The sequence below is a fragment of the Labrus bergylta genome, chromosome 4 (genome assembly GCF_963930695.1).
Source record: "Labrus bergylta chromosome 4, fLabBer1.1, whole genome shotgun sequence".
NCBI lineage: Eukaryota > Metazoa > Chordata > Actinopteri > Labriformes > Labridae > Labrus > Labrus bergylta.
Window position 1 is genome coordinate 34,051,812 of NC_089198.1, and position 25,427 is coordinate 34,077,238.

The 25,427-nt window shown below is 38.0% G+C and overlaps 1 protein-coding gene across 8 annotated transcripts in view; it reads left to right on the forward strand.

Moving 5' to 3' along the window:
* depdc5 (DEP domain containing 5, GATOR1 subcomplex subunit) overlaps nt 1–14,769 on the forward strand; it is a 46,428-nt gene extending 31,659 nt beyond the window's left edge. For 6 of the 8 annotated variants that reach the window (XM_065954427.1, XM_020647017.3, XM_020647019.3 and 3 more), the window contains 14 exons: nt 3,458–3,680; nt 5,247–5,380; nt 5,470–5,566; nt 5,808–5,870; nt 8,148–8,263; nt 8,511–8,591; nt 8,792–8,924; nt 9,120–9,219; nt 9,346–9,585; nt 11,350–11,519; nt 12,140–12,311; nt 12,387–12,447; nt 13,966–14,048; nt 14,138–14,769. In XM_065954427.1, coding sequence (XP_065810499.1) covers nt 3,458–3,680; nt 5,247–5,380; nt 5,470–5,566; nt 5,808–5,870; nt 8,148–8,263; nt 8,511–8,591; nt 8,792–8,924; nt 9,120–9,219; nt 9,346–9,585; nt 11,350–11,519; nt 12,140–12,311; nt 12,387–12,447; nt 13,966–14,048; nt 14,138–14,436 — 1,972 coding nt within the window. In that variant the 3' untranslated portion in view covers nt 14,437–14,769. The remainder of the gene's footprint in view (nt 1–3,457; nt 3,681–5,246; nt 5,381–5,469; nt 5,567–5,807; nt 5,871–8,147; nt 8,264–8,510; nt 8,592–8,791; nt 8,925–9,119; nt 9,220–9,345; nt 9,586–11,349; nt 11,520–12,139; nt 12,312–12,386; nt 12,448–13,965; nt 14,049–14,137) is intronic. The other 2 variants (XM_020647020.3, XM_020647021.3) reach the window with 2 other exon arrangements.
* The last annotated feature ends 10,658 nt before the right edge of the window (nt 14,770–25,427 follow it).

Consider the following 25,427-nt stretch of genomic DNA (forward strand, 5'->3'; position numbering starts at 1 on the left):
TAGGTCCATATTTTGAGATTGGTTGTAGTAGGATTTGATGATGATGTAAAAGTGGTCCAAGGTGTCCAACAACTTTTAAACTTCTGTTGTTCAAGTCGTAAAATACTTGAACAACAGTACACCTGAACTTTTTGTGGAGTTTCTCCCATACTTCAGAATGTAATGTACGATTTCCTTCCTTTTCCCATTTTTCCTTTCGTTTCTAAGGCCTGGATCTGAGTCGTAGGCCTTTAAGAAAACCTTCAAAATGGCAGAATTCATATTGACTAAGTCATCCTTTCTTATTAATTTATTAGTATAATGTCTAAGTTGTAGAAACCTGTAAAAGTCTCTGTTAGGCCGTGATGATCTTTAAGCTCCTGAAAAGTCTTAAAGCTGCCGTTTGTATAGAGATCGCTGAATTTTACCGCCCATTTTTTGAATGTTATTTCAGTCTTGGGTATGAAATTGGAATCATAGGCTATCCATCTCAACAGCTCGAATGGTCCCTTGGCTCGATGTACTGTCATCACATGAAACCAGGGTTTAAGAGAAGTCTTTATCCAAGGATTGGCCTCTTTTATGTGTTTAATTAAAGCACTGTCCCCAATAACAGCGTACAGGGGGATATCACTTGACAGGCATATTTATTTCTTGTTCTCTTCCTCTCTATTTCTGTGCAGCTCTATAATAGTTTCTGATATTCAGGAGGGAAAGGCCACCTTTCTCCTTAGGTAACTGGAGGGTCTTGAACCTTACCCGAGGCTTCTTGCCCTGCCAAATAAACCTTGAAATCATTTTGTCAAGTTCTAGGAATTGTCTGTTTGGAGGTTCAGCTGGGATGGTTTGAATCCCTCTGAGCCTCTGTCTCTGTAACCTTAATTAGCAGCGCTTGCGGGATTGATTTTGAGTTGAAGAGAAGCCACACTACACCTCTTCTGCATCCTGATTTATACGATGATGATGACACCAGGTTGAAGCCCTGTCTGCTATGTTTAGTATGTTCTAGATCTGTTAAGTGGGTTTCTTTATTATAACTATTTCTGCTTTTTCTTTTCTCATTTTGTTAAAAATGTTGCTCCTTTTTACGGGATTGAGGACACCTTTTACATTACAGGTTACTACTCTGACAGGTGTTGTTTGCTCAGCCATGTATTTCTGGTGTGCAGTGAAGAGGTCAGAATGCTCCAGCAACACTTGTAGTAAGAAGATCAACTTTATTAACACTTTAGACCGACGGGTTTCGGCTCTTGGCCTTCATCGGGGTCATCAAGAAACAGATTTACAAACATCATTTAAATAGGGAGGGTACACAATTGAAGGAAAGATAAAAAAGGTAGGGACAACCAGACAACACAGAATGTACCTTTCCCCCTTTACTGTGAACAGACACAAAACAAAAAAACAGAAGAATAGAACGTTTAAATGTTTCGATTTTTTTTTTTTGAAAATTCAAGTCCCGAGGTCTTATTTGTGACCCTAAAGGAGCCGCGATGGATTGACGGCTGACGGCTGGATTGGTCAAGTATCATCCTTCTCTCCTGATGCATAAACCCTTTTTTCTGCCAGGCCATCTTTAAAATTTCCTCTTTAGTTTTGAAACTTGCAAACTTGACCACTATTGATCTTGGGGGGGACTCTGGTGGCGGTTTTGGTCCCAGGGATCGGTGTGCTCTTTCGATCCTAAGATCTGTAATGCCAGGAATTTCCAGCTTCTCTCTTAGCAAACCCTCTACGAATGTGATCATTGATGCCGTGTTATCCTCCGATCCCTCTGTTATGCCGTGCAGTCTAATGTTGTCCCGTCTGGCACGACCCTCTTGGTCCGAGAGTCTGGCCTCCAGATTCTCTTGTACTTTTAGCATCTCCAAAACTACTTCAACTACTTGTACTTTGTCATCTGTTTCTGAGATTCGGAGTTCGGCATCATCATATCTTTTGTTAGTAGTTTTAATGTCTTCTTTAATATCTCGGAGAGTGACCCTGTTTTTAGTCCCTCAATCCCTGGAGTATGGTCTGCAGGTTAGCCATTTCGTTAGCTTGTTGCGGTGTAAGTCCCTCCTGCTCGTGGAGTTCGCCGTCACCTTCCTCGTCTGCAGAATTTTTGTTTGCTAGATAGAACTGTTCTTCAGCATGCACAGCGGTTTTCCGTCTTCCCCCTTTCATATCATCAACGCCTTATTCATATTTTGAGATTTTCAATTAATTTAAAGTGCAAAAAGACTGCGTTTTAGACGTAGGGTCAGGGAGCTCTGAAGTTAGGCTGTTACCCTCATGGCTGCTCAACCGGAAGTTCCTTGAAGTAACTGTAATCAGTAATTCAATACTTATTGCTCCCTCTGCTTTGGTGGGTGTATGAATGGATTAGTGTTGTACTTACTCTCTGATGTACTTGGATAAAAGCATCTGCTAAGTGAGTTGTAACATTGTAATGCAGGGAATACAGATGTTTCATAAAAACACTCTAAACGAGCGCTATTACATGTTACCCCTTTAAAACATTTAAAACTACTGCTCTTTTAAAATTAATTCATAAAAATACTCAAAACCGAAATTATAAGAATGGTGTTAAATAGACTAATGTTAGAAACAAGCTGTTCGGCACTGCAATGACTCCGGCAGTGTTGCCAGATTTAGCGGCCTCTCCAGAACTATCATGGCAAATGAGCTGCGGAACAGGTAAATCAGTTGTGGACTGGTGTAGAAAATCAATCATTTTAAGTCATTAACAATGTCATGCATACCCTCATCAATGGCTTGATAGTTTTCACAAAAATATTTGGGCTTAATAAAAATATATTGCTCAATTAGAGGACACCGTGACCAACCTGCCAACACAACACAATAGTGCCATAACAACAATAACTCGGCTGGAGTGTGCGGCTTTTTCAATATTCATGTTAGCTAGTTCACAGACAAAAAATCGATCGATTTTTGATCAAAAAAAGACGCAAAACAGTTGGACAGAAACAACAATGTGATAATGTGACTAACGAGGAAAATGAGGCTCATCAAGAAGATGCCGGAGAGGGGACTAGTGGACAGTCAAAAAAAGAAAAGTACGAGCCATACAAGATGAGCAACGGAAATTCCAAGACAAATGGACAGAAGATTTTTTTAACCCTTTGTGTTTAATATGCAAACAAACCCGGTCAGGTTTAAAGCCAAGTAATTAGGAGCACCATTTCCAAACGACACATCAAAAAAAGTAGGCCTGCCTTTTAATTAGGATTTTATTGGCTGCATTGTATGATGTATGTTGTGGGATGACAAATGAATAAGCAGACATGATTTTAATGACTGGAGACAGCTTTTGATAAACTGTGGTAAAAATGGCTCTCATGGTGACTTTGTCCTGTCGTATGGCTCTCAAAGAAAAATTAGTGAGGATCACTGATGTACACTAAAGAAGACATTTTGTAATATGATTTGACTAAATATATTAAATGTGATACTTTGCCTTTGTCCTGCCCAATAGTTTGATTGATTCCCTGAAGTTCTGGCGGACTCGCTTCCTCCTGCTTCCAGCTGGTGGAGCTCGGCGTGTGGCAGATGGGGAGGGTCACTGGGATGTTTATGGGGACGGAGCTGGTGCTGGGATGAGCAGCAGCGGAGACTGGGTCTTACTGGATGGCTTTATCCGCTACCTGGAGGGCCTCAATCGCATCCGTCGTCGCCATCGCTCTGACAGGATTATCAGAGTGAGCCTCTCCTGGTTTACGCTTGTACATTGAATGCATCATGAAAACATTTTCACAATTAGTGTGTCCTCAAAGTGAGCATTTTGAAATCAATTGTAGTGCTTGTAAATATCAGACAGTATACATTTTTTATATATGGACCTGATATGATGAGGCAAGTATAGATTTTCTAATTTGATTAACACCCAGGTGTTTTGCTGTTTTTATTCATACTTCTTTTAACAGGAAAGATTTTTTTCTTTACATCACTTCATCTCTCTTTCAACTGATTATTTATTTCCTGCTTATTTTAATAGTTCCTCCACATTGTTATACAAAAAAGAGCATTTGAAACATGATGCATAACAATGTTTGGGGAAGCCAAGTAATACATTTGAAAAGACATTTTAACTACTTTAAAGAAAATATAACGACTAAGATTTGATAATAAAGTGGATCAGTGGTTTTAGCTGAAACATATTATAATGGTATGATGAATGTATCCCTTACAGAAGAAACTTAGCAAAATAAGTACGTTTTCATACTTAAGACGTTCACTGAGAATAGTTGTGTACTACTGCATTTACTTTTACGTCACACATGTAGAGTTCTGATCTGGAGATTTCAGTTTAATGAATGTCTGTTTCGTCACTGTATTTTGCCTGGTGACTGAGCAGTGTTGGCCAAATCATGAATTATGAGTCATTCGCAGTGTTCTTGGGTTTTGTGAACTAGATGTTGAGTTGCCATTTCATATAAAAATTAAAGGGGGTCCATCATTCCGGTTTGTCCACAACCAGAGAGTACGCAGGAGTGGTACGCAGTTTACTCTTGACTGTGGGTAAAAAGTTATTGACTAAGAAAACTAGGATAAGGTAATTGCATAGCCCTCCCCCAAATCCAAAGAAGGGGAACAAACAATCAATCAAATTGTATGTATTTCACAAAAGTTATACCAGAACACTCAATAATAAGAGCAGGTCTAAAGCAATATGTTGTGGATGTTCAAACATGTAATGAGCATTGTTTGTTGTTCTTAAAGTAAGGTTCAAAATCAGAACTGTTCATCCCAAAAGAGAACTGAACCGAAGTTTTAATAGTTGCATTTTGGTTTTAACTTTTCTGCTCAATGAGAAACATTTGAACTACTACTACAGAATTATCCATGGCACAATACATCTTGTCCCCTCAAGAGCCAAAATATTTCAGTGCTGTGCTGAAAGAGATTGCACTCTTCATTTTGATAATCATGGCATTTAATGTTATTCATCATTTACATAAAAAACGTTGTATAAAGAAATAATAATAAGAGCACTCTTCTTTGATCAGAGGTCATTTGAAATTTTTGTATTTGTGAGTTTATAGTCGAGGTCAACTTAAAGGGAAGACTTGAGAACAGCAGTGGTCAGATGTCCTACAGATGACTTGTTACATATGCAGCTACTAATAATACATAACATTAAATATTGCCTTTTTCTTGTACAGAGGTACCCATTTAGAATCATGAAGTAAACCAGCAGTTTTTACTGTATCTATGTGCTAATGTACACTCAGCATTTTTATTTTACCCTTTTTTTTGCATAACAGAAGGGCACACCATTGAAAGGACTTCAGGTTACCACTCATCCCCTTCCCTTTCCTACTGAACCTTTGGCACCCCCTCAAGGCAAAAAAGGCACTTCAGCTTTGTCAGCGTTGCTGGAGATGGAGCAGAACCAGAAGTGAGTGTCTCCCAGGAAAGCAATCCCCAAATATTTGCATTTGCCCCTTCAAATCTCACTGCTAACTCTTTCCATTTCTTTTGTCCCAGGACACTGGAGGAGCAGCAGCAGGCAAAACCCCAAACAACTGTCGGCGACCTCACAAGTGTGGCCACAGCTCCCACATACGTTGACAGTCCCCGGAGGGTAAGCATCTTTAATATGTATGATTAGAAAAAGTTAATTCACATTGCTGTAGAGAAATTGGAATATATGTTAATCAATAACAGATACTTGGAAAACATTGATTTTGTTGCTTGTTCTTGGGACTGGGACTTTTGGTGTTGTGTCTCTTTCCATCTGCTTTATTCTCCACGCCTTAGTTCTGCTCCTTTTGCTAAGCTTTGGGTGTTTGATCCTTGGTTATGTTCTTCCTGTATGCTGACAGGATGCTGCCTTTATTTTGGATTTTATACGTAGCCCTCGCTCGTCCTACATCTATTACTCTCAGGTTAGTAACGAGGTCCCTGTGCATCACTAAAGCTGTGTGTTTTGTTGTGTGTGTGCTGTAGTTTCATCAAATCACTTTGCATCACTGCATTTCTGCTTTTCTGCATTTGCATTGTGTGTACAAACATTGCGGTGTGTTGGAGGCATGATGTTTAAGTGGCGGTGCCCCAGCAGATTGTAGTTATCCCCTGTTTTAAAAAATGTTCTCTGTGACCAGTATTGTTGGAGCCTGCTCGAAGTGTGCCATTGTCAACTCTTACACCAGGACAGCATTTAATTAATCAATCAATCAATCAATTTTTATTTGTATAGCGTCAACTCATAACAAGTGTTATCTCAAGGCACTTTACAAAAAGCAGGTAAAAGACCTTACTCAGGTAGGTAAAAGACCAGGTAAAAGACCTTACTCATTGTTATGTTACAAAAAGCAGGTAAAAGACCTTACTTATTGTTATGTTACAAAAAGCAGGTAAAAGACCTTACTTATTGCTATATTACAAAGACCCAGCCTATCTAGCAGCAAAAGTTACAGTGGTAAGAAAAACTGTCTTATTAAAAGGCAGAAATCTTTGGCTGGATCCCCGGCTCATGACGAAACAGCCTTCATAGGCCTAGACTGCGCCGGGCTTGGAAAGGGATAGGGGAGAGATGGGATAAAGAGGGCGCCACATGTACAGAGGCAAAGTTCTCAAGGCATCGTTAGCCTCCCGCTTTTCGATGCATGTCTGCCTGTCTCTTTTCTTCACATTTCCAGACTCTCTTCAGCTCTCCTTTTTAATGAAGGCAAAAAAAATACGAAGGGTCCAAGCTGCTGATAGTTGTATACTGCTGAAATAAGATTTATCTGTTAATTTTCTGAATATAGTCTTACTAAATAAATTACTAACTTTTGGCCAACTGTTTTTGCCTGTGAGTACAATCTATATCTAGATTATATATATATATATATATATATATATATATATATATATATATACCATCCCTCTGTCCTACTTTTCCGTGCACGTATGGGATCCATTCCAATCGATGAAAGTCTTTCCAAAAATGTTCCCAGAGAATTGGCCACTTTTCCTTCATCCAACATTTTCGACACAAACCAAACAGAGGAAAATAATTTAGTTTGACAATTAATAGATCACTCTTGTTCACAACACACACGCTTTTAAGGTGAACCCACATTACTAACATGACTAACTTGAGTTAATGCATGAGCAGGTCATTTACACTAGGTCTGAATATTTTGGATTATATGAAATTCTCTATGTATATCCATTGACAAAAATCTGTGCTCTGAGTCTGAATACATTTTACTACAGTTATAATAATGCAACAAATTAAACTGCTGGTAGCTCTATAATCTTACCTTAAAGAGCATATGCAGATTGGTTTGAGTCCATTCACGCATATATAATATCTTAAATATGATCAAAACCAGAATACCATTCATTACCAAAACAGGTGACTTCAGAAAGCTGCTCCTATTTGCACACTACCAAGGTGATAAGATGGTCTTGTTAGGCGTTGGGAGATATTGGTCATCTGACCAGTCAAATGGGATGTTTTCACATTGCAGACCACAAATTAAGAGACATTCCATAATGCTTTGCAAAATGAGGCAGTCTAACATGGAAATGCATTATTTTAATTAAACAATACAGAGACATTGATTTAAGATTTTGAGGAAAATGGGTTCTCGAGTTGTCAGAAGGACTTTGTGTAAGCAATGATTTTTGACTGAGTGTACAGTTCATGTTGCATGTATGAATTAAGAAAAAAGTAAGGCATATTGAGCTGTGTCCCTTTTCCTTATGAAAAATTCAACCCTTGTAGCTTTGTTCCCAAGGGCCACTTCCCTAATCAGGGGTAGGGTAAATGCGTCGAAGTTAGGATGATGCAGTAGTCCAATAAAAGCTGTATTAGTCACATTTTGAAACAATGACATAGAAGCCTGATCGATGCATGAAGTAAAAGATGAAAGATATATAGGCAACCAATGATCATTTCAGTACAAAAAGTCAGATGTAAGGGATGTAGAGGAGTCATACCTGGATATGAATAACCAGGTTTCTATAAGAACATAATGCTTTCTCTTCAGACAAGAACCATGAACATTTTCACAGTATTGAGGTACAGACATGTTCCGTCTGCATGTCGGGCTAGGGGACCAATACTTCTGTCAGTATGTGATCTAAACACTGAAAACTAATGCTCTCCAATTTGCTCTGATTTGGGGAAACATGCTGACCATCTAATGAATGAAGTGCCTTTATCTGTGTAGTTAGCTGATGCCAACGAGGCTGCAGATAAAGGAGTCCCTCCTTCAATGACAGCTGGAGCAGCAGCAGCGTCTGTATCAGAGACTGCAGCCAGCAACAGCAACACCACGGACACCAGGTAACCTCATACCTCATGTACTCAATACTTAACACTATCAATTTAAAGAAAGAAGAGATTTCTAGATAAATATTTTTACAATTGTTACATTTGTATTTTATAGCATCAAACTCCTAACTCTGAAAAACATTTGAATGGAAAAGTGACTCAAACTAAATCTTTCTTTGTTTGCTTATATTAGTTGACTTCAATAAGGCAGGCCTAAAATACAACCTGTGCATACCACTGATCATGTATGTGTTCTCAGTGGGCAGTCTGCAGCAGGAGCTCTTTCCCTCTCTTCTTCCTCAACACTCCTGGAGATCCTGGAAGCCATCAAACATCCCACGTAAAACTCAATTTTTTTTGTTTGGTTTCAGGAGCATGGCTCAGAAAAAAACAACCTCTCAGTTGTTCTTCTAATGCTTTATTTATTCTGATTCTTCATAGATCAGACACCTTTAAAGAGAACTTTAGTATTTAATCTGAATCATTCTTTATTGTCATTCCTTTATCAGTCTTCTCATAGTATTGTGTTTTCTGTAACAGGACAGGGGTACAGCTGCTTCCAGAACAAAAGGGCCTACCAATCAACTGCTTCATTAGTGCCGAGGTCGTTCATTGGCTTGTCAACAATGTGGAGGGCATGGCCACTCAGGGAATGGCTGTAGATATCATGCAGGTAATAGTTGTTCTAAATGAGCAGGTTTGCAGACCAGATGCTTCTTTACTGCAGACATTAGTGACAGTCTAAGCTCATCCAAAGTATCCCTTAAAAAGTCAGAGGATGTTTAAAAAGAAGAGACCCTTTTTCTTTCTGAAATTCTGTTCTTTAGGATTATGTAGTCAATGTTTTCTGTATTTTTGCTTTGTGTAGAAAATGCTGGATGAAGGTTTGGTGGCTCACGCTTCAGGAGATGCCATGCGCACCTTTGTCTATGGATTCTACTTCTACAGGATAGTGGGAGAGAAGGATGGTGAATCCATATAAACGCATTCAGAGGCCATATGGATCTTTAATATTCAACGTAGAAATGCAATTGTCAGGTCATATGTAAAGGTTTGGAGAGCATATTGTCAACATTCTGTTGTGTCCTCTGCAGGTCCAACCTCCCCGCCCCCTCCCTCTGCATCTGTAGGGTGGTCTACTGCAGCACGGGAGGACTTTGCCATGTTCCAGAGGAAATGGTTTGAGGTGGCTTTTGTGCTGGAGGAGCCTCAAGCCTGCAACCTCCCGGCCTTTTTATTGCCCTGGTTGCCCAGCCGGCCAGCCTCTTACGCAAGTAGGCACAGCTCCTTCAGCCGCAGCTTTGGAGGACGCAGCCAGGCTGCTGCACTGCTAGGTACAGCCAGCTCCATCCTCCCAGCCCAATCCACACCGCCGAGGAGCCACAATCTGCCTTCAACCAGTTCAATGCAGATCATCTTGATTTAAAGGCTCTTTGGTTGGCAGTGTCATAAAACCCTGAAACGGCATCAACCCATATTAGATGCTACTAAATCCTACAAACTGATCATAAATATTTCAACATCTTATCTTATCGTGATGGAGTTGGGCCATGTAGTTTTTAAACTCTGAATAGTTATAATAGGCGAGCCACTCCACTCACTGGTTCTACCACTGGTAAACAATGTTCTCATGTAGAAGACAACTCTTCCAATGGTTAAATAAAATGTTTACATAAATAGTTAAAAAAAATGCAAATAAGCTGCCTGAGTTAGTGAAGCTATTAAAAAAAGTGATCTGAGTGTAATGACTAGGTTTTGTAAAAAAAAAAAAAAAGGAAGATGTTTTTTTTTTTATAAACCAAATGTTGAATATTCAAAACAAAATGTAATGTAGCCAAAGAATGAGGCCTTTATTTAAACATCAGATGTTGTTACAAATCATTAATAATCATCCATCTCCAACACTATGATTCCAATCTTCAACACAGAACTGATTTGATATCTGGTGACATGATTTGTCATCTGTTTGTAGGTGTGATGAGGAGACACTGGACCTCTCAGTGGTCTGTAGATCTGCATTGAACATCTGGTCTATAGATCAGTGTGTCTCCTCTAGTCCTACTTTTATTTATCTGTCCTTACCAACTCTGTCAATGTTTGATGAAGACACCAAATTGAATGATGACCAAATTTTCAATCAGTGGATGCCGTGTAGTCAGTGTGTAGTATTTGGTGTGCATGCTGTGGGTATTAGCGGCTGTGGTTCAGTAGTCATGTGGTGTGCTCTGTCCTCCCCGTCGCTCTCCTCCCGACTTTTGAACATGAATCACTTTCACAACAACACAGAATGTTGTGACAGTGTTTTTATTCTTGCTTCATGCCACTATCACCTGTGACCTAACATCTTTTTTATTTTCTTCTGCATCATATACGTCTTTAAAACAACAACTTTGCAACTGACTTCTTTTCCTGTTTGCCGTCTCTCATCTTTTATTGGTTTCCTGCAGAAGTCTTTAATTGATGCTTTTATCATTAATATATATTTATATTTGTTGACCTTAGTGTTTGTGGGTCAATGTGGAGATGAACACTGTTTGTTGAAATACACACTTCAGTGTAAATCTATACAACACTACTTTACAATATTATTAATAATATGGTTAAACTGCTTTACAAATGAGATGAAAGAAAATATAAACAAATGAAGGTCAAATGAAATGTCCATGGGTCGTACATGTTTTAGTAAGACTCCCCAAATAACTCTGATAGTTTTCTGTTTTAAACTAAAACATTTTATATTCATTTTTAAAAAATTAGTATTCGTGATACGTTTATTTTACATTTATTAGTATAGTATTGTACAAGTAGTGTGCCCTGACATAAAATGGTTTATTGGTGTATATATTGGAATTTCTGAAACATCTTATTTATGTAACAAAGTCATGTCACAAACACTGTTCATGAATATGTAAAGACGTTATCTCAGATTGAGCCCTGGGTTTTATATTTGACTTTTCACCAACGTCTCATCATGGCAGACTCAAACACACTCTATAAATATAAAGTTTGCTTTCACTCCTCCCTCCGCCTGCTGCTATCATCTCTCCATCTTTTGCATTCCTGCTTTGTGTCTTACTGTCTCTCCATCTGTCTTCCAGCTGCTACTGTCCCCGAGCAGAAGACAGTCACTCTGGACGTGGATGTAAACAACCGCAGTGAGCGGACCGAGTGGTGCAGCTGTTATTACCATGGAAACTTCTCCCTGAATGCTGCCTTTGAGATAAAGCTTCACTGGATGGCCGTCACTGCTGCTGTGCTCTTTGAGATGGTAATTACATCACATGTACATCAAGTGACACATGAAGGCGTTATATTTGAAAACGTAGATTCTAATAAACGGGGATCTCAACAAGTTCTGAAAAGTTTAGCAACTTTGATCCCATACAAAGTTTGATCATAGGACAGAGGGGAGACATACAAAAACTAACAGCATTCAATAACGATTAGGTAAAAAAAAACACAGAATTAAGAGTGAAAAGCCAAATCAATCTACCAGAGCTTTCTAAAACAGGATGAAAGGATTTATCACTATCTTATCTTTGACATGTTTGTGTTTCTTATGCAACAATATAATCAACTGACATTGTAGAATTTCTCTACAAATTCTGCTTAATAGTCTTTCTAGTTTTTTACAATGCATTATGACCGGTGACAGAACTGTCAACAACTGAGTAAACACCCAGGAGTAGCTACTGCAGAGTGGAGTGCTGAATCTTCAAGTGTTACACCTTTTGGCACTCAAGCTTAAATTACAGAACATGCAAAGACACACAAGAACCCTTTGTTCAAAGATCGCTCATGTGCAAGTACTTGAGTTAAAGTTGGTCCTGGGTTAGGGTTCGGGATAGGATACAGGACAGAAGGAATAGCTCAAATCTTCTCTCTCAGGTTCAAGGCTGGCACAGGAAAGCAGCCTCCTGCGGCTTCCTGTTGGTCCCTGTGCTGGAGGTTCCCTTTGCACTGACCTCTTACCTTTATGGAGATCCACTGAGGGCCCAGCTCTTCATTCCTCTGAACATCCACTGTCTGCTAAAGAACAGCAGTGACAACCTGTTTGAAGGTATAGAGGCTATGTGACTTAATGTTCCTGTGTGCATAAGCTCAGCCACTAAACATGTTGATTTTGATCTAACAGGTTTTGAACCAGAGACGTACTGGGACAGGATGCAGCTCTTTCAGGAGGCCATACTGTACCGGTTTGTGACGTTTTGTTTTTCTTGACTTTAATAGGGACAACATGGAACCTTTTGAGAAGTGAATACTGAGTGGTGGAAGGACAAGTTTAGCACGCAAAGACTTTCAGATTTAACAAACAGAATATCTCTTTGTTCTCAATGATTCTTTTAACATTCATGGTGTGCAATAAAATAAGATGCCATAGTCAATGGAAAGAAGAGAAGGTACTTTCTGATTAAATGAACATTTTTCAATTTCAATTCAATTTCAATTTTCAATTTTATTTGTATAGCGTCAACTCATAACAAGTGTTATCTCAAGACACTTTACAAAAAGCAGGTAAAATACCTTACTCTTTGTCTGTTAACATTACAAAAGAGCAGGTAAAAGACCTTACTTATTGCTATGTTACAAAGATCCGGCCTATCCATCATGAGCACTTTAGCAAAGCAGCAAAAGTTACAGTGCTAAGAAAACGATCCTCCAACGATCTTGAGGAGCCTAAGAGAGCTCAAAAGCTCCCAGGAAAGTAGGTGGTTAGTGACTGAGATTTACAGATAGATACATGCAGTAATATGATGTACTGAGAGACTCAAGGTGCCAGTTCCCCCGGTAGTCTAAGCCTATAGCAGCATAACTAAGAGCTGGTCTACACCAGCACCGGCCCTAACTATAAGATTTATCAAAAAGGAAAGTTTTAAGTCTATTCTTAAAAATACAGACTGTATCTGCCTCCCGGACCCCGGCTGGAAGGCGGTTCCAGAGGAGAGGAGCCCGATAACTGAAGGCTTTACCCCCCATAGTACACTTGGAGACTGTAGGTACCACCAGCAGGCCTGCACTCCGGGACCACAATGCTCTCGAGGGACAGTACGGCACTAGTAGCTCCTTAAGATAAGATGGTGCCTGGCCATTTAGAGCTTTGTAAGTGAGAAGAAGGATCTTGAATTATATTCTAGACTGTATAGGGAGCCAGTGAAGAGAAGCCAAGACAGGAGTAATGTGGTCCCTTTTCCTAGTTCTGGTCAGTACACGAGCTGCAGCGTTCTGGACCAGTTGAAGAGTCTTTAGAGATTTGCCAGAGCACCCTGACAAAAGAGAGTTACAATAATTCAATCTGGAGGTAACAAATGCATGAACTAGTTTTTCTGCATCATTTTGCGACAGGATATTCCTGATCTTGGATATATTACGAAGGTGAAAATAGGCTGTTCTTGAAACTTGCCTGATGTGAGAGCTAAAAGACATATCTTGATCAAGAAGAACTCCTAGATTCCTAACAGTGGTGCTTTTCATTGTATGATTCAAAATGTTACATGATTCCTGAAAAATCTTATTTTTGCACAGATTGTTAGCCACATAGCTAAGTTAGATCTAAAATATAATTCATCTTATTGCAAACTTATATTTATTTTTTGATCAAAATGTCATATTTTACAGTCAGAATGTTTTCAAGTATAACCTAATTTTTTAATTTAGGATTCTGACGTTCTGAGTCCTGACCCTAATAGTCTGTGTCATTGTGCTTTTTTAACCAGATTTGGATTTGTGCACGACAAGTTTTCTCCTTCTGCTTTTAATTTTCCTTCTGAGAACAAGCCCCAGTACATCCATGTAACAGGTTTGTCACATCACAGCATAAAAAACAACAAAACTGCATTGTTTTTTTGTTTTCTTGAACTTGACAAACTTCTGCGTTCCTTCCTTCAGGAACTGTTTTCCTGCAGCTGCCGTACTCCAAAAGGAAGTACTCGAGCGGCCAGCAGCGCAGACGCAGAAACTCTACCACCTCCAACAGCCAGGGGGCGTTTGGCGGCGAGGAGCGGGTTGGTTATTACTGGGCGTACAACACCATGCTAACCAAGGCTTGGAGGACGGGCGTGCTTGGTGATGAGCGGCTGGCTGAGCGCCTCCTCAGAGACTTCACTGACTTCTGCATCAATAAGGACAATAGACTGCTCAACTTCTGGGACAGCTGCCAGGAGAAGATGAATGCCAGCGCACCTTGATGGGAGGAGAGACAACTAAGGGGATACAAAAATGTAGAGGAGAATCAAAAAACAACTTTGTTATCCAACACACTGTACCACTGTTCAGGGGAAAAGAAGTGACTTTGAACCCTCCAAGAATGAAGCCCTAATCGCTTTGGAATATTACAATAATATTACAATATTACCTGATGATGTCAAATCTAAGTATTAAATATCAAATAAGAGATTCTGCCACAGTATTTAGTTTTCTCCTTATAAAGACATCTATTCTTTTAAATGTTTTATAATTATTATTCCAATGCTCAGAAATGTTACAGATTGTTCCTAAGATTAAATACATTTTTGCTTTGGCTTCTTCAGGTCAAGTGTTAATCTCGTCAACGAAAAAAACGAAGGTCTTTTTTAAATTAGTCAAATATGACGATGGCGAGACGAAACTGCTTTTTGTTGATTTGATGAATAATTAATATAATAGTACTAGTAGAGGAACTTGGGCTCCTAAAAGTTGAGATACCCCTACCCGAGGTAGAACAAAGCACAACCATATTTTTCCATAACCTGAACATGTCTAGTTTATGAAACGGATGGTTGTATAAAAATATTTTACTGCAAAATAACTTTTTTTGGATGTTTTATGCATCTTACCAAAAAACAATAGGTCAAATTAGGGCTTCTCCAAAAGGGACAGCTCTAGCCTTATAACATGTATCTCTGGGAATCAGAATTTCACCAAATTTGGACAGGATGTTCACAGATAGTTATTAGTTTCAATTATGCAAAGTTTTTATCGATACCATGTTCAATTTTGAAATATTCACACTTAAACACACATGTAGTTTAGGCGGAAATTGAAAATTGAAACAAAGATTCAAAAGGTATGTATATCAAAGTCTGTCATTTTTTAAGTAAGTACACCAAACATTAAAATATGTCATTTGTATCTTTAGACTGTTATCTCAACATAAAAGCAAGTTATTTGACTTTTCACTTGACCCTATGCTGTCACCAGCCGCTAACAGGAAACTAGTGCAGCCAGGATTTCAGGGCAACCTGTACAATGCGGCCCTATGGATGTGTATGTGGGAGGAGGTGGCCACAAACAATAGACTTGTTAGACTTAACAAGACACAATATAATTGTATTCTGTAATATATATATAATTAAACATTTTATAGTTATTCCTAATACATTTTGCCTCATATTTTCTATCTTACATATGATTTATATGATGACACTCAGAGTCAACCCGCTGCTTTCAACAATATTGTCACCTATGACATTGTTTCTATTTCATTCTAAAAAAATTAAGAATTGTCTTGCCATCAGTTGTGAAATATTAATGAACTAAAAAACAGTATTGATATAACCTTGAGTTCTTAGAAATTAAATATACTCCATATAGTCTATTTGTATATCGCCCATACAGCCTGTTGTAGTTTTTTTTTAATGTATTTCAGTCATATAAAGATGGTGTGTGGTCACCATATCTCCTGCTTTTAAGAAGAACCCTAGTTACTTCAGAGGATACAATGGATGAAGGGATAGTTTTTATAATACCCTAAGTATGATAAAGTGTTTGTTTTTAAAAAAAAAAGCTACAATAGCTATTTTTGTTGAATGATTTATCAGGCAACCAATGGAGCTGGGATACAAAACAATTCTTATGATGGCTGTGAGGTGAATTAGGATAACAATCATGCAAACATGTTTATAAGAATCTTCTTTTATACACTTATTTTACCTCATTATATATAATGACATTTGATTTTAAATGGTAATTACAAAGGATGATTTCCACTTTTAGACAATATGACTGTACCTGAGAGCTTAACACCTTGCAACTAAAAACCTTTTGTGTCACACTAAGCATCCCCTGGGGAGAAAGTTTTACCTCTTACCTCACAGGAGCTTTAAGAAAACAATTGCTGCAGAAAATAACCATCAACAAAGTCAAACAACCAAACAAAGATAACACAACCATGTCAAGGCATCACAATAAAATCAAGACACAATAACTTAATCAAGACATCACAACCAAATCAAGACATCACAACTAAATCAAGACACCATAACGAAATCAAGACAACACAACCAAATCAAGACACCACAACACAACCAAGTCACCACAACCAAATCAAGACCACAACCAAACCACAATCAAATCAAATCATCACAACCAAATCAAGACACCACAACCAAATCAAGACACCACAACCAAATCAAGACACCACAACCAAATCAAGACATCACAACCAAATAAAAACACCATAACCAAATCAAGACATCACAACCAAATGAAGACACCACAGCCAAATCAAGGCACCACAACTAAATCAATACATAACAACCAAATCAAGACACCACAACCAAATCAAGACCACAACCAAATCAAGACATCACAACAAAATCAAGTCATCACAACCAAATCAAGACATCACAACCAAATCAAGTCGTCACAAACAAATCAAGACATCACAACCAAATCAAGACACCACAATCAAATCAAGACCACAACCAAACCACAACCAAATCAAGACATCACAACCAAATCAAGACACCACAACCAAATCAAGTCATTACAACCAAATCATAACCAAATCAAGACACCACAACCAAATCATGACCAGATCAAGATATCACAACCAAATCATGACCAGATCAAGACATCACAACCAAATCAAGACAGCACAACCAAATCAAGTCATCACAACCAAATCAAGACATCACAACCAATTTATAATTAAATCAAGACACCACACCTGAATCAAGACATCACAACCAAATCAAGACACCACAACCAAATCAAGACATCACAACCAAATAAAAACACCATAACCAAATCAAGTCGTCACAAACAAATCAAGACACCACAACCAAATCAAGACCACAACCAAACCACAACCAAATCAAGACATCACAACAAAATCAAGTTATCACAACCAAATCAAGACATCACAACCAAATCAAGTCGTCACAAACAAATCAAGACATCACAACCAAATCAAGACACCACAACCAAATCAAGACCACAACCAAACCACAACCAAATCAAGACACCACAACCAAACCACATCCAAATCAAGACATCACAACCAAATAATAACCAAATCAAGACACCACAACCAAATCATGACCAAATCAAGACATCACAACCAAATCAAGACACCACAACCAAATCAAGACCACAACCAAACCACAACCAAATCAAGACATCACAACCAAATCAAGACATCACAACCAAATCAAGACACCACAACCAAATCAAGACATCACAACCAAATAAAAACACCATAACCAAATCAAGTCGTCACAAACAAATCAAGACACCACAACCAAATCAAGACCACAACCAAACCACAACCAAATCAAGACATCACAACAAAATCAAGTTATCACAACCAAATCAAGACATCACAACCAAATCAAGTCGTCACAAACAAATCAAGACATCACAACCAAATCAAGACACCACAACCAAATCAAGACCACAACCAAACCACAACCAAATCAAGACACCACAACCAAACCACATCCAAATCAAGACATCACAACCAAATAATAACCAAATCAAGACACCACAACCAAATCATGACCAAATCAAGACATCACAACCAAATCAAGACACCACAACCAAATCAAGACCACAACCAAACCACAACCAAATCAAGACATCACAACCAAATCAAGACATCACAACCAAATCAAGACACCACAACCAAATCAAGACACCACAACCAAATCAAGACATCACCACCAAATAAAGACATCACAACCAAATCAAGACCACAACCAAACCACAACCAAACATCATCACAACCAAATCAAGACAACAGAACCAAATCAAAACATCACAACCAAATCAAGAAACCACAACTAAATCAAGACACCACAACCAAATCAAGACCACAACCAAACCACAACCAAATCAAAACATCACAACAAAATCAAGTCATCACAACCAAATCAAGACGTCACAACCAAATCAAGACCACAACCAAACCACAACCAAATCAAGACACCACAACCAAATAAAGACCACAACCAAATCAAGACATCACAACCAAATCAAGAAATCACAACAAAATCAAGACAACACAACCAAATCAAGACAACACAACCAAACCACAACCAAGTCAAGACATTACAACCGAGTCAGGACATCACAACCAAATCAAGACATCACAACCAAATCAAGAAACCACAACTAAATCAAGACACCACAACCAAATCAAGAAACCACAACTAAATCAAGACACCACAACCAAATCAAGACCACAACCAAACCACAACCAAATCAAGACATCACAACCAAATCAAGTCATCACAACCAAAGGAAGACGTCACAACCAAATCAAGACGTCACAACCAAATCAAGTCGTCACAACCAAATCAAGTCGTCACAACCAAATCAAGTCATCACAACCAAATCAAGACACCACAACCAAATCAAGACATCACAACCAAATCAAGACACCACAACCAAATCAAGACACCACAACCAAACCACAACCAAATCAAGACATCACAACCAAATCAAGACATCACAACAAAATCAAGACATCACAACCAAATCACGACACCACAACCAAATCATAACCAAATCAAGACACCACAACCAAATCATGACCAGATCAAGATATCACAACCAAATCATGACCAGATCAAGACATCACAACCAAATCAAGACAGCACAACCAAATCAAGATATCACAACCAAATCAAGTCATCACAACCAAATCAAGACATCACAACCAATTTATAATTAAATCAAGACACCACACCCGAATCAAGACATCACAACCAAATCAAGACACCACAACCAAATCAAGACATCACAACCAAATAAAAACACCATAACCAAATCAAGTCGTCACAAACAAATCAAGACACCAAAACCAAATCAAGACACCACAGTCAAATCAAGACACCAAAACCAAATCAAGACATCACAACCAAATCAAGACACCACAGCCAAATCAAGCCATTACAACCAAATCAAGACATCAAAACCAAATCAGCAACATCACAACCAAATCAAGACATCACAACCAAATCAAGACACTAAATCAATACACCACAACCAAATCAAGACACCACAGTCAAATCAAGACACCAAAACCAAATCAAGACATCACAACCAAATCAAGACACCACAACCAAATCAAGACACCACAGCCAAATCAAGACATCAAAACCAAATCAAGACACCACAGCCAAATCAAGACATCACAACCAAATCAAGACACCACAACCAAATCAAGACACCAAAACCAAACCACAACCAAATCAAACCAATCATATCAAAGTCTGTCATTTTTTAAGTAAGTACACCAAACATTAAAATATGTCATTTGTATCTTTAGACTGTTATCTCAACATAAAAGCAAGTTATTTGACTTTTCACTTGACCCTATGCTGTCACCAGCCGCTAACAGGAAACTAGTGCAGCCAGGATTTCAGGGCAACCTGTACAATGCGGCCCTATGGATGTGTATGTGGGAGGAGGTGGCCACAAACAATAGACTTGTTAGACTTAACAAGACACAATATAATTGTATTCTGTAATATATATATAATTAAACATTTTATAGTTATTCCTAATACATTTTGCCTCATATTTTCTATCTTACATATGATTTATATGATGACACTCAGAGTCAACCCGCTGCTTTCAACAATATTGTCACCTATGACATTGTTTCTATTTCATTCTAAAAAAATTAAGAATTGTCTTGCCATCAGTTGTGAAATATTAATGAACTAAAAAACAGTATTGATATAACCTTGAGTTCTTAGAAATTAAATATACTCCATATAGTCTATTTGTATATCGCCCATACAGCCTGTTGTAGTTTTTTTTTAATGTATTTCAGTCATATAAAGATGGTGTGTGGTCACCATATCTCCTGCTTTTAAGAAGAACCCTAGTTACTTCAGAGGATACAATGGATGAAGGGATAGTTTTTATAATACCCTAAGTATGATAAAGTGTTTGTTTTTAAAAAAAAAAGCTACAATAGCTATTTTTGTTGAATGATTTATCAGGCAACCAATGGAGCTGGGATACAAAACAATTCTTATGATGGCTGTGAGGTGAATTAGGATAACAATCATGCAAACATGTTTATAAGAATCTTCTTTTATACACTTATTTTACCTCATTATATATAATGACATTTGATTTTAAATGGTAATTACAAAGGATGATTTCCACTTTTAGACAATATGACTGTACCTGAGAGCTTAACACCTTGCAACTAAAAACCTTTTGTGTCACACTAAGCATCCCCTGGGGAGAAAGTTTTACCTCTTACCTCACAGGAGCTTTAAGAAAACAATTGCTGCAGAAAATAACCATCAACAAAGTCAAACAACCAAACAAAGATAACACAACCATGTCAAGGCATCACAATAAAATCAAGACACAATAACTTAATCAAGACATCACAACCAAATCAAGACATCACAACTAAATCAAGACACCATAACGAAATCAAGACAACACAACCAAATCAAGACACCACAACACAACCAAGTCACCACAACCAAATCAAGACCACAACCAAACCACAATCAAATCAAATCATCACAACCAAATCAAGACACCACAACCAAATCAAGACACCACAACCAAATCAAGACACCACAACCAAATCAAGACATCACAACCAAATAAAAACACCATAACCAAATCAAGACATCACAACCAAATGAAGACACCACAGCCAAATCAAGGCACCACAACTAAATCAATACATAACAACCAAATCAAGACACCACAACCAAATCAAGACCACAACCAAATCAAGACATCACAACAAAATCAAGTCATCACAACCAAATCAAGACATCACAACCAAATCAAGTCGTCACAAACAAATCAAGACATCACAACCAAATCAAGACACCACAATCAAATCAAGACCACAACCAAACCACAACCAAATCAAGACATCACAACCAAATCAAGACACCACAACCAAATCAAGTCATTACAACCAAATCATAACCAAATCAAGACACCACAACCAAATCATGACCAGATCAAGATATCACAACCAAATCATGACCAGATCAAGACATCACAACCAAATCAAGACAGCACAACCAAATCAAGTCATCACAACCAAATCAAGACATCACAACCAATTTATAATTAAATCAAGACACCACACCTGAATCAAGACATCACAACCAAATCAAGACACCACAACCAAATCAAGACATCACAACCAAATAAAAACACCATAACCAAATCAAGTCGTCACAACCAAATCAAGACACCACAATCAAATCAAGACCACAACCAAACCACAACCAAATCAAGACATCATAACCAAATCAAGACACCACAACCAAATCATGACCAGATCAAGATATCACAACCAAATCATGACCAGATCAAGACATCACAACCAAATCAAGACAGCACAACCAAATCAAGTCATCACAACCAAATCAAGACATCACAACCAATTTATAATTAAATCAAGACACCACACCTGAATCAAGACATCACAACCAAATCAAGACACCACAACCAAATCAAGACATCACAACCAAATAAAAACACCATAACCAAATCAAGTCGTCACAAACAAATCAAGACACCACAAACAAATCAAGACCACAACCAAACCACAACCAAATCAAGACATCACAACAAAATCAAGTTATCACAACCAAATCAAGACATCACAACCAAATCAAGTCGTCACAAACAAATCAAGACATCACAACCAAATCAAGACACCACAACCAAATCAAGACCACAACCAAACCACAACCAAATCAAGACACCACAACCAAACCACATCCAAATCAAGACATCACAACCAAATAATAACCAAATCAAGACACCACAACCAAATCATGACCAAATCAAGACATCACAACCAAATCAAGACACCACAACCAAATCAAGACCACAACCAAACCACAACCAAATCAAGACATCACAACCAAATCAAGACATCACAACCAAATCAAGACACCACAACCAAATCAAGACACCACAACCAAATCAAGACATCACCACCAAATAAAGACATCACAACCAAATCAAGACCACAACCAAACCACAACCAAACATCATCACAACCAAATCAAGACAACAGAACCAAATCAAAACATCACAACCAAATCAAGAAACCACAACTAAATCAAGACACCACAACCAAATCAAGACCACAACCAAACCACAACCAAATCAAAACATCACAACAAAATCAAGTCATCACAACCAAATCAAGACGTCACAACCAAATCAAGACCACAACCAAACCACAACCAAATCAAGACACCACAACCAAATAAAGACCACAACCAAATCAAGACATCACAACCAAATCAAGAAATCACAACAAAATCAAGACAACACAACCAAATCAAGACAACACAACCAAACCACAACCAAGTCAAGACATTACAACCGAGTCAGGACATCACAACCAAATCAAGACATCACAACCAAATCAAGAAACCACAACTAAATCAAGACACCACAACCAAATCAAGAAACCACAACTAAATCAAGACACCACAACCAAATCAAGACCACAACCAAACCACAACCAAATCAAGACATCACAACCAAATCAAGTCATCACAACCAAAGGAAGACGTCACAACCAAATCAAGACGTCACAACCAAATCAAGTCGTCACAACCAAATCAAGTCGTCACAACCAAATCAAGTCATCACAACCAAATCAAGACACCACAACCAAATCAAGACATCACAACCAAATCAAGACACCACAACCAAATCAAGACACCACAACCAAACCACAACCAAATCAAGACATCACAACCAAATCAAGACATCACAACCAAATCACGACACCACAACCAAATCAAGAGACCACAACCAAATCATAACCAAATCAAGACACCACAACCAAATCATGACCAGATCAAGATATCACAACCAAATCATGACCAGATCAAGACATCACAACCAAATCAAGACAGCACAACCAAATCAAGATATCACAACCAAATCAAGTCATCACAACCAAATCAAGACATCACAACCAATTTATAATTAAATCAAGACACCACACCCGAATCAAGACATCACAACCAAATCAAGACACCACAACCAAATCAAGACATCACAACCAAATAAAAACACCATAACCAAATCAAGTCGTCACAAACAAATCAAGACACCAAAACCAAATCAAGACACCACAGTCAAATCAAGACACCAAAACCAAATCAAGACATCACAACCAAATCAAGACACCACAGCCAAATCAAGCCATTACAACCAAATCAAGACATCAAAACCAAATCAGCAACATCACAACCAAATCAAGACACTAAATCAATACACCACAACCAAATCAAGACACCACAGTCAAATCAAGACACCAAAACCAAATCAAGACATCACAACCAAATCAAGACACCACAACCAAATCAAGACACCACAGCCAAATCAAGACATCAAAACCAAATCAAGACACCACAGCCAAATCAAGACATCACAACCAAATCAAGACACCACAACCAAATCAAGACACCAAAACCAAACCACAACCAAATCAAACCAATCATATCAAAGTCTGTCATTTTTTAAGTAAGTACACCAAACATTAAAATATGTCATTTGTATCTTTAGACTGTTATCTCAACATAAAAGCAAGTTATTTGACTTTTCACTTGACCCTATGCTGTCACCAGCCGCTAACAGGAAACTAGTGCAGCCAGGATTTCAGGGCAACCTGTACAATGCGGCCCTATGGATGTGTATGTGGGAGGAGGTGGCCACAAACAATAGACTTGTTAGACTTAACAAGACACAATATAATTGTATTCTGTAATATATATATAATTAAACATTTTATAGTTATTCCTAATACATTTTGCCTCATATTTTCTATCTTACATATGATTTATATGATGACACTCAGAGTCAACCCGCTGCTTTCAACAATATTGTCACCTATGACATTGTTTCTATTTCATTCTAAAAAAATTAAGAATTGTCTTGCCATCAGTTGTGAAATATTAATGAACTAAAAAACAGTATTGATATAACCTTGAGTTCTTAGAAATTAAATATACTCCATATAGTCTATTTGTATATCGCCCATACAGCCTGTTGTAGTTTTTTTTTAATGTATTTCAGTCATATAAAGATGGTGTGTGGTCACCATATCTCCTGCTTTTAAGAAGAACCCTAGTTACTTCAGAGGATACAATGGATGAAGGGATAGTTTTTATAATACCCTAAGTATGATAAAGTGTTTGTTTTTAAAAAAAAAAGCTACAATAGCTATTTTTGTTGAATGATTTATCAGGCAACCAGTGGAGCTGGGATACAAAACAATTCTTATGATGGCTGTGAGGTGAATTAGGATAACAATCATGCAAACATGTTTATAAGAATCTTCTTTTATACACTTATTTTACCTCATTATATATAATGACATTTGATTTTAAATGGTAATTACAAAGGATGATTTCCACTTTTAGACAATATGACTGTACCTGAGAGCTTAACACCTTGCAACTAAAAACCTTTTGTGTCACACTAAGCATCCCCTGGGGAGAAAGTTTTACCTCTTACCTCACAGGAGCTTTAAGAAAACAATTGCTGCAGAAAATAACCATCAACAAAGTCAAACAACCAAACAAAGATAACACAACCATGTCAAGGCATCACAATAAAATCAAGACACAATAACTTAATCAAGACATCACAACCAAATCAAGACATCACAACTAAATCAAGACACCATAACGAAATCAAGACAACACAACCAAATCAAGACACCACAACACAACCAAGTCACCACAACCAAATCAAGACCACAACCAAACCACAATCAAATCAAATCATCACAACCAAATCAAGACACCACAACCAAATCAAGACACCACAACCAAATCAAGACACCACAACCAAATCAAGACATCACAACCAAATAAAAACACCATAACCAAATCAAGACATCACAACCAAATGAAGACACCACAGCCAAATCAAGGCACCACAA